Source organism: Scatophagus argus, chromosome 11 (assembly GCF_020382885.2).
Source record: "Scatophagus argus isolate fScaArg1 chromosome 11, fScaArg1.pri, whole genome shotgun sequence".
NCBI classification, from domain to species: Eukaryota; Metazoa; Chordata; class Actinopteri; family Scatophagidae; genus Scatophagus; species Scatophagus argus.
This window is the reverse complement of record NC_058503.1, coordinates 19,175,395-19,186,351: the sequence shown is the minus strand read 5'-3', so window position 1 is coordinate 19,186,351 and position 10,957 is coordinate 19,175,395. Positions and strand designations below refer to the sequence as shown.

The window sequence follows — 10,957 nt, the reverse complement described above, 5'->3', positions numbered from 1 at the left end:
CTGACTGTAACTGGAACAAAATGTTCAATATTCTTCCAATATGATTTCAAGCAACTTAACTGAAAACAATAGAATCTTGTTAACTTGGTCTCCTGAATAACTGGTCTTTGATTTACTGTGACCAAAACTCCCAAGCTCCCAAAACTCATCAGCTCTACTTCACTCTTAACCTGTGTCTTACATGTAGACCCCATAACTGGGTTGTTTCTTAATTGTTTCCTAAGGGCTCTATTAGTGGCATTAAATTCACATGTGTAAAAGCAGAACGGGGTTGCTGTTGACTGGCTTTGCCTGTTTTACACATCTGACTAATAGGCCCTGGGCCTACACTCGGAGCAGCACCTGTGGACTGCTGAGAGAAAGAAATCAGGCTTTGAGAAACTACACTGCATTTTTGTTGATTACTATTTGGTGGTCACTTAACTTTTCATTTAGTATTATTAGGTCAAAACTTTAATTTTAATACCTGCAAAACAGTGGCATTCCCATCAGTCTCACATACACTTTGTGTTTAGTGCTAATTAACAAATGTTAGCATGCTAACATGCTAAACTGAGATGATAAGGACGCTAAACATACATGCCAAACATTAACATGTGACTTTTGGCAAAACCAATCATTATTGGTTGACTTAAAACTCACCATCACCCATGTGCCAATGCATGAAAGACTACCAACTTAAAAACTACAAAGCAGAGAGATTTGGCGTGATGGGTGATAGACTTAACCAACCGCGTGTGAACTCATTTGGGTTGGCTCGACTAGCGTCACCAGTCCATCCATCATGCTGTGCGGCACAGCCTCAAACGACATGTTTCAGACTGTAAATAAAGCTCACTGTGAGGAACGACACCTGTAGCCCTCCTGACTGATCCGGGTCATGCACTACCTGGACTCACTGTCCCAAACTTTTGACAACATTTATTGGGTGTGTCAAATAAGAAATTGGTTTAACTTAGTCCTCCGGTGTGAACATAAATATCCATCTGTACTTAAGTGTGACTTTGAGTCATCTATAAAACTAACAAGAAAAAGAAATCAGAGACAAAATATTAGTCCAAGAGAGAGAAATACACATGACTGAACCCTGTAACCGATTAAAAGACCTTACAAAGACATCAGAAAATCCACCAGAAACAAAACAAAACTGCAGAAAGTAGTTATAGATTGCGTTTTATAATCTTGTGTAGAGCTCATTGTTAACCGAGACATTAAACTTGAGTTGTGATCCATTTTCACATCGCAGATAGCAGAGTAGCTTCAAAAGCACAGTAAATCAGAATACACACAGCAACCTCACTTGAGTTCCAGCAATAATCACAGTCTGTACAAATACACGTCCAAAAAATTAATACCATTATTTAGTCATAAATATACAATAATTAATAATAATTAAATAAATGAATAAATAACATACAACACAACAGATGAAAGAGGATGCATGTGAAACAAACAGTTCACTACAAGCCTTCCTGCCATATCTGGAAGTGGCACCTGACATGCTAAAACGCACTGCGCTGATCTGCTTCTCATGAACATTTCCTCATTTACATGACCAAGGCTCTTTTTAACACATCGACTCGCGGACTAATGAGCGAGAGTTCAGAAAACACTTCAGCGCTACATGCAGAAGTATGAGCCCTTTGGGAGTCCATTCAGTCTCATGCCAGCGCGCCCCACAAGTGCCATGTATTTGGACAACCCTCTTTCCCTCCCCAGCCCCAAAACAATGGCTCTCCATTACCAGTCAACAATAAATTAGAATATTAAAAGCCACCGAGGACGAAGGAGTGGATGGGGTTGAGACAGCCTGAGGTCTGTGACCCGCTGAGAATCCTGCAGATGTCAGGTCTGCTATGTCGGCCGGCCGCCTTTCTTTTACATGTGGAGAGGAGAGGGAGGAACAAACCTGAACCTCCTCCCTGCTGCAGTCTCCACACTCAGCGTCCCCCATGTTCCTCAGTTAATCCCACTTTATCCACGAGAGACGGGCTGTCAGATCTGGCAAGGGTGGGTGCAGAAGGAGACAAAAGCAGGACAAACACATAAGTTTTGATACATTTTAATGACTGTTTAACAAGTCCTAGGTCTGGAGCTAAAGAATGGGGGCACACTTACTGCTGAAAAGCCCCACAAAGAGGCCTCAGAGCAGATTCCCACAGAATTAGTTAAGTGCATGGAGGCAATAAGAATACAGGTACTTGTGTTTTGGTTAAATTGAGGCTCATTTAAGAGCAAACGCCCGAGGGAAACACACCTGGGGATGAAAGTGTGCAGCAAACACACGACAAGCTGCTTGCAAGTGACATTTGCTTTATGTCAATATGCTGGGATTACTGAGAAAAAAACTTGTCTGCAAGTCTTATGGTAACAAAGACGCAGACTAAAAGTGTGGCTTGGCTTGTCTCGTGTGTGATTATGTTCTTTATCATAACATGTTAACGAGGTCGATCAGCAGAAACTTAGGACTTCTTTTCATGTGGATTGAATAGAAAATAAAGGGAAAATATTTATTACGTCTATAATATTTGATGACCAAAAAGGAAAAATGTTCTCTAATACTTTTTAAATAATATATATTGCATATATTTATTATATATTATTATATTTATTTCTTTTAAGACAAGATCCATATATTTAATCAGAAACCTGGATGAGTTACAACTGATCTTGTCTTGACATGATGGACTGATAACTTATAATTTTAAGTTTAATGTTTTTGTCACCACATTGGCTAAAGTCAGCCTTAACGTCTGATCTCCTTTGCTACTCAAGGCTCCATCATTAATTACTGACAATTTCATTCTGGGCTAACGATAGCAATCAACTCACCACTCGTGTTCCAGATCGCGTTGGTTTGATTCTTGTAGCCATTCTTCATGCACTCGTCCACATAGGATTTGGGGTCGCAGCCTGACATGAGGATCTCTCTCAGCAGGGCGATGTAGGCTATGGCCAGTCTCAGAGTGTCGATCTTCGACAGCCGCTTCTCGTAGGGAAATGTCGGTACGTGGCAGCGCAGCTCCTCAAAGGCGGAATTGATGCTCAGCATCCTCTTCCTCTCCCGGATGTTGGCGGCATGCCGCTGCACCTTGTAGGGATGATGGGACACCAGCCGCCGCGCCCTACGCTTGGTCACCTCCAGGGGTTCGTCCGCGGAGGAGCTTTCCCCTTCAGCGCAGACCCCCGCCCCTGGAGACTGCACGTCCAGGTCGGTGAAGGTCAGCTGCGCGTCCGGGAACATGGACTGACTGCCTAAAGAGGACCAGGGCGACAGCTGGCCTGTGGCTGCGGTGTAGTCCAGCAGGAAGGTGTCCAGCTGGGTCTGAAGCTGGAAGTTTTGGTCCATCTGTCCCCAAAATGCAAAATCCGTGGTGCCATCCTGGTCGAAATCAAAAAGTATATCCTCCATAATTTCTAAAGGCAAATTATTAAAGTACTGTTTCTTTTCCTGGTGGGAAAATAAAACTGAGCACGACTGACTAACAAAACCTCCGAGGACAGACAACAAAGCGCAGATTTTCGGTGATAAACTGGAAACTGCCAACCTGCACGTGTCTGAACCTCTGCTGTGTGACAGCCTGATGGACACATCTCCTGGATTAAATACTTCCAGGGCCTCCATGTTTCCCTGCGGGTTGTTCTGGCCAATTCTAAAGGCTGAATGGGAGCTCTTAAGAACACTTTACCCCTCCTTGTGGATCGTTCATTGCTTTAAAAACGCATTACAAAGGAATCAGTTGATCTCCGAACAACAAAAAGCGGGCAAAACACGTGTCCAATTATAACCTTCCTCCCAAGTAGTCCCGCTAATATTGACAAAAAAACACTCAGTATTTAGCAGTCATTGGAGGGCTTGTGCCGAGCACTATGGCGCAGCAGGCCACGCAAACCCGGTGGCCTTTGAATGGGATTGTTTTATCCATTAAAGCTCAGCTGACAACACTACTGTCAGAAACACATGAAAGCTCTTTGTTAGCACAAAATGTAACGAGATCTCAATGGGAAAGGAGCATTTTCTTAGGTTTTGCCTTTGGGTTTATTCTGGTCTAGACATATTTTTACGCACTGAAGTCAGATACCAAACAGACCTACAAGATGTAAAATATTCCAGCAGTATCACCACAACTCGTCCCACATAATTTCGGTTTAGTTGCCACATTAATATGCTCCTAATTTGCAAATGATATGACTGACTAAATGTGAAACCATGGAGGGGACGCACGCTGTAATTACCGTGGGGTTAATCAAATAAGCGAGCTCTTTCTTCGAGGTTGAATGCAGGGCAGCTCGGGGATGAACTTTAATTTAAGAAGGCTGTATGTTTGCTAACACGTGGTTTTCATTTGACAAAGTCCTCCGGGATGCTAATTTCAAGGGAATCTGCTTGTTGCAGTAAACACAGGCGGCATGAGGCCTTTCGCTGCAGCAGCTGATTTAACCTGAATTATCCGGACGGCTAACACTCAGACAGGTGAAGCGTTTTAGCCTCACAGACGATAAAGATCAGTGTATTTTAATTAACTGTAAAGTTTGGAAGGTTGATCTGCGCTCTCGTCAGACAATGTGGTTGTAGTATTAATAATTTCCCATCACAACCGAGCCGATGCACTTCGGGATCTCCTCTGCCGTGAGGTGTTATATTCATCCAAGTTTAACAGGGCGCAGAAGTAACATATTCCTCCTAAATAGTCTCAGCGAAAAAGTCCGGAATGAAGGAGTTTTTTTGAAGATGACGCACAGACAAGTTGTTTGCTTACAGCCTACCGAAGAAACAATCTAAAGGCCACGGTCCTTTTTGGCATTCTTCTCCAGTGTGTTTGATTTCCCTGCAGGGACCTCAGTATTTGTTTCAGGAAACACATCAAAGTTGCTGCTATTTTCCAAAGGATTGAGTTACAATAGTTATAATGAACACACGGCACCAGTTGTTGCTCTAACCATTTTCCATCCTGCAGTTCAATTAACCCATGAGACTGATACATTTGAAAGAACAACATCCTGATTAATGACTGCATTGTTATCGAGCCCGGCATCTTGTTTCGGCTCTGCCAAGAGTCAATAAAACAGTTTGCAGTGTGAATTAAGCACTAAAGAGAAAGTGTGTATGTGGTGTTTAAAAAGACTGATTTTTGGATAAATGCGTCATGCAGTCCTCTAACACAGGAGTTGTTGGACATTTAATCGGCAAGGTAACACAGGCCATTTCTTTGAAGGGGACTCAGTGGGACTTGGCTCTCTTAATCTGGATTTGTATTGAATGAGAACAGCTATAGAAATGGAATGCGTGGCCTGAAATTAATAAATGTGACCGTGTGAGGTCTGGAGTCGATAAAAAACCATTTAATTTAAACCATATTTGTTCTATATATTTGAGTAAAATAAAGCCGAAATGATGAGTCATTCCATAAAAATAATTTGAAGACTTATGAACTTCTTTAGACTCTTTGCTCAGAAAAAAAGACACGTTTTACAGATCATCACGATAAAACAAATTCAGACTGGTTCAGCAGCGCGCAGTCTGTTTGCTTATTGGCTTCCTCATTAGTGAAGAGGAGCAGACAGCTTGCATTGAGAGGAGCTGGGCCTGTCAGGACCTTCTGCCGGCCTGCCAGCGGCATCTCGGTCCCAGCTGACGGTTTTGGTTTGGTCCGAGCTGAAGAGACGCGCCTGTCAGCTTCAGATCAGCCTTTTTTGTTTGTACAACAATCCGAGTGGGCTGAAGAGTTTGAAGAGAACAAACGATAACGCGAAATAAACAAGGAAAAAGTACAATGAGAATGATACATTTTTTATACCCCGATTCAAACGTGAAATATTCTTATTAACAAGAAATAAGCTTATTAACAGTTATTAAACCCTGATTCAGTGTGTGCTGGGGGAGATTTTAAATTCTCTGACCGACATGCAGTGACATCCAGTCCGCAGGACAGCGTGGAGGAGTCAAGTGCGCAAAGCCACATGCTCACAATTAGGACTGCGGTTTGAATCTGCTTCGCACCTGTGTGTTACTGTGTGGAAAACAAGGAAGTAAATGAAAGTGTGAATCAAACACACATTAGAATTGATCCACACCGGCTCTTTCATGTCGCTTATAATATTATGATTTTTAAACAGTCACATATTCCCTGGGATAAAGTGGATACTGTTAGCTCACATAAAGATTGTGTCATTTCCTACCAATTATTGAGCTGTGTTGCTTAACTTTGATGGATTTTCAGAATCTGTGCCAGGGCGCTTTGCAGTAATACTGCTGCTATGTCCACCCCCACCGCTCTTTTATTTCTCTACTTCTTTATCTCTCACCCTTTCTAACACTTTCACAATGTCTGCCCCTCCCCCCAAACACACACACACACTCAGAGAAAGTTCTGACCAGCAGATACATCAGTGCAACAGCATAAAGAAAGATTAACATTTGAGGGTTCTGTTCAGTGACGCACATCTTGTTTGTTTGGGTACAAGGCCGATAAACATCTCGGTTCTGAAAGCCTCTGGGATCTGTCTTGGCTGCTATGCCATTCTCTCATAGCAGCCAAGTGTAATCTTCAGCCTCGGCCACAAACTGCTCTTTGATCCGCTCTGGGACTGAGCCATTAAAGTGTTACGGCACATTGAAGCGATAGCTCAGAGCAGAAGTTACCCTTGACCACAGATTAGGTTTGAGATAGCCTCAGGCCTTTACCTTTAAAGGTAAGCTACAATCAGCATTAATGTAATGAACAGTATGTGCCCAGCTTCAAAGGACCTGCCAGTCAACTGAATGAACATAATGCAGGAAATGCCCTGGCTGAATGCATGCAAACCTCTCTTGCATGTGAACTATTTGTAGATTTGGGGTAACATTTATTTCCTTTGAGGCAACACATGACTGATGTGTGATCCTGTAGTCATTTGTGTGAAGAGTGCATCAGGTACCCACCACAAAACCTGCCAAAGAAATGAATCTGATTCTGATTCTCAATGTTAATGAGCAGCTTACTGGCTCTGCCTCCATTCCTTTCTGCATTTCAGGCCCAGGTCTGGTCTGGAAAAAGCATCATGATCGTAAAGTGGGCCTTAAGCAAACACCCCTCCGGGGGCACCACCCCTCTCCCTGGACCAGCAACAGCCTGAAGCTGGAGCCCCAGGCTTGATAAAAACACACAAGTTTTGCAGTATGAATGTGCATAACCTGCAAGACAACAGGTGGTATGTAGATAATATGACTTTATACGGGTGCACGTGCATACAGCACATCATAACCTTCCCCTTCACTCCACTTTTATATTCATTAATCCCAATCCGTGCATTCATTTTGTGACTTTTGGTGTGTTTCTCTTTGGAAAGACCACTGAGCCTGTGGGACAGGACTGATCTGCAGAACTGTGTAGACTGCAGTCATCAGTGGTGACACCTGCAGAGCACCAGATGTCATTATGACATCCCACTAAAATCACCAGACTGCGAAACATTGAGTTTGTTGTGAAAAAGAATGCTGATTTTCTTCATCTGAAAGAAAAGCTATGAGCTCAAGCACAACGAAACTCGAGCAACTCATATAAAAGCCATCTCAACTTTCAGGTTCAGTAAGGAAAATGAGATATTTTTGATACTTTTCCTCCTACAGTGTGGGAACGGATCAACATCATTGATGTTAAACTTGATTCTGCTAGAGAGAGAATCATCTCAGTGTGTGTGTGTGTGTGTGTGTGGGGGGGGGGGGGGGTACTGTCAAGTTCGCACCCATTTTACAACCAAATAAAATCAGAGATGGCCACCACCAAAACTGGAGCAATGATTCAAAGGATTTTGGCAGCATCTACTAAAACCACTCAGACTGCAATAGCTGGTTAAATCATAGTAAAGTATGATGTAAGCAGTGGTGGACCAAAGGTTGTCTGAGGGGCAGGGGCGAAAAAAATAAAAGGGGCACCAGCTGTATGTGGCGGAGCACCGGCATGCAGAAAGTCACAAAGCTCACAAGCTCTGGGTAAGATTCAAACTGTTTTGTAATGTCACTTAGATGTTGTAACTCGTACATCTCTGCAATGAAAACACACGGAAGAACATTCACTATTTAATCATTTAGAGGCAAATGGTGGCCGACTGACTGTCTGGCATGGCTGGCCACACGGCACTGCAACACGTTTTCTCCACTGGAAGGGCATCCTATGGGGCATTTTATCACATTGTCTTGCATATTAGGCCACCGAACAGGAAGTTTGATATGTTTTATCTACCACAGAGGCATCCAAGAGGACATGTTTGTAAACATGAAATTATTGGATCATCAGGAGAAAAAAAAAACTTTTAAAGGAGCATTCCAGAAATTTAGTTTTGCACTTTTAAAAAGTTGGGGGGCTTGTAAAAAATTGATTATTTTTATTTAAATGGACCCCTGCTATGTACTATTCACCAGATACCATGCATCCTACATTTCCTGTAATGCAATGTGATAAATGTCCAACAACAGGGCAATCCTGCCTCATAAATGACTACAACTTTCAAACTGCATATCCCCAGTTTTAACACAGACTTTCTGTCATAGATTTTGTTTAACCTCAAGGCAAAAATTAAGACATACTAAGAAGTTTCCTCAGATCCAAGAAGGAGACAGGAGACATTAAGCAAGTAAGCCGACCTTCCTTAATAAAAGTGCCAATAAAAGTAACTCCTTAAATGCCTGAGTTGCAGAACAAACATAAAGACAAAATAAATAGTTTTGTAAATCAGGTAGAAAAAATAAGAACATTTAAACATTATGTGTTGCAGGGATTTATTCTAATACTCAAGTTGAAAGCTGTTCATTGGTGTGGTATTTGTCTTGTCTTGAGGAGCACAGCCTTTTCAAATCTGTTCAACATGTAACTCTGACAGTGACAGCCACACTGGCATATGGATGATTTCCAGCCCTGGTGATCCTGTTGTGTAGCCTGTATCATTTATGGGGCTGTTTGGGGACAGTCTTGCTGAAACCAGATGTGAATGTGCTCGCCCTGCAACTCCACTTCCTTGGAACAAAACACTATCAGGTCCATAGACACACACACACACACACACAGGCCTGATACTCAGGAGATGGTCTTAACAGGCATGAGGGCATCTTAGGTCACTGCAGAGACATGCCAGTGGACACACACTGCCCCTAAAGACCAGCTGCTGTCTTTGTGGTGCAGCGGTTGTCTTTATCTCTCATCTCTTCATTTGTCCTGAGCCTGTTGTTCAGGTCAGCGAGGTGTGGCATGTTTTCCCATCATGATTAAGAGAAAATGAAAGAAGCTTTTTATTTTCTGTTCAGTCTTTTTTGTTCAGGCTTTAAGTGGACTCTGCTCTGGATTTGGGTTCAGAGCTGAAAGACATGCTGTCACTTCATTCACACTCAGGACACTCCTCTGTTTTCACAGGTCAAGTAGTGGATAGGATATGGTGTCCAAAGCAAGGTGATAAAAGAAGAGATTCGTGGCTGAACAGGGGATAGAGCACATTGGACCCGGAGGGGGGGCTCTCTGAATGCTCAGAGACAAGAGGAACAAAACAATGAATGCAAACACAGAGCATCTCTAATGTCACCCTATAGTTAGCTGGGTGATTATCTGATAATCCAATTATTGCTTTTCTTCTGGTCAGATGAATGCTTTCCTTCTGGTGACAGATGCTCTGCGTCTGGGAGGGGACTGATCCTTCCCTTAATGAATGGAGAATGTGACAAGTGCTTTTGCAGCTATCATTTATCTCTGACCTTGCATAACTAGGCAGCTTGAAAACCAGCCAAAACATCAAACTAATCCTTACAGTATGATTGTAATCCAAGACAAGGTGTAAAACTACAAGAACTTATTTTCTGTTTTAGGAATTTATTTTGAATTTGAAATTTGTTAATGACATGGAAGCCCACTATAACTTTCAAACAAGCTTTCATGCAATTAAGATTTTTTTCTTACATTTTTCTTACATTCTCACAATTTTACATTTTTACTTTTGCATTTGATGATGGTGGGCAACAGTTTATATGGTCCTGTAAAATATATATATACATATACATATATATATATATATATACAGATGTTATGCTAAGGACAAAAACTGGAGACAAGGGAAAACAGTTAGCACGGCTCTGTCCAAAGGTAACAAAATCCATCTACCAGTACTTCTAAATCTTACTAAGTGAGACCTTATGTCTTGTGTTTTTTTTTCCTCATTCATGCAGTTTTTGTGATTTTTATATTTTACTTCATTGTCATTTTATATGCAGAACTATCTCTTGGCACTGTGCAGCAACCTCCTGGGGTCTTAACTTCACCATGAAGTCGCTGGCTGCTGGCCGCAGCTTCGTATTTACCGTTCGGGTATGGATATGGGATCCATCTTCTCATCTGACTACCTGTAAGAAAGTCAATGAGGGTATTTCAGGATGTCAACAAAGTTGTGATAAAATAAGTTAAGAAATTCATCGTTATGATGTTCTTTTCAAGAGATAAAAGTGTGCTTCTGTATGTTTTTTAAAATTATTTAAACTCTGAACGGTGAGACCAGCTGACTGCAATGAGGTCATCTTCAGCTAGAATTACCCCTTCGTGGTCGTATGCCTCCACCCACCAGTTAAGTTGCATTTTGCATTCATGTCTGTCCAGACTCATATATCATATGTAGTGACTGATAGAGAGTAAATGTGAAATATGGTTACAGTCTCCCCTTCTGTTCCTGAGTTATGAAAAGTGTTTCTGCAGAACATTATGATGTCACAGTGATGTTGACCTTTCACCTTGCAGATACAAAAAGTCATCACTTCATCATTTTATCCAGTTAGACATGTTTGTGTAGTCATGTCATAGTATGCAGTTTTTGAGCTATGGCTAAAAACGTTTATGTATTTATTTGACATTTGACCACCAAATTCTAATCTAGATATGAGATAGAAGAGGATGAGATGGACGGACATGATTGGACAACCTGAAAATACAGTGAGACTTGACAT

General features: G+C 41.9%; 1 protein-coding gene across 1 annotated transcript; it reads right to left on the bottom strand.

The window, feature by feature from the left end:
* Positions 1 to 1,378: 1,378 nt before the first annotated feature.
* LOC124067274 (pancreas transcription factor 1 subunit alpha) lies at positions 1,379 to 3,535 on the bottom strand. Its single transcript, XM_046404504.1, has 2 exons — positions 2,833 to 3,535; positions 1,379 to 2,001 (listed from the first exon to the last, which is right to left on the bottom strand). Exons 1-2 carry the CDS (start codon positions 3,410 to 3,412, stop codon positions 1,964 to 1,966), a joined length of 618 nt encoding a protein of 205 aa, XP_046260460.1. The 5' UTR covers positions 3,413 to 3,535; the 3' UTR covers positions 1,379 to 1,963.
* Between the last annotated feature and the right edge of the window lie 7,422 nt (positions 3,536 to 10,957).

Bases quoted from the DNA above. Each gene is read 5' to 3' on its own strand.
- LOC124067274 (XM_046404504.1), bottom strand. From the start codon at position 3,412: ATGGAGGATATACTTTTTGATTTCGACCAGGATGGCACCACGGATTTT. The intron at 2,002-2,832 runs GTGAGTTGATTG...CACCCTTGCCAG, and splicing joins CGCGATCTGGAACACGAGTG to ATCTGACAGCCCGTCTCTCG.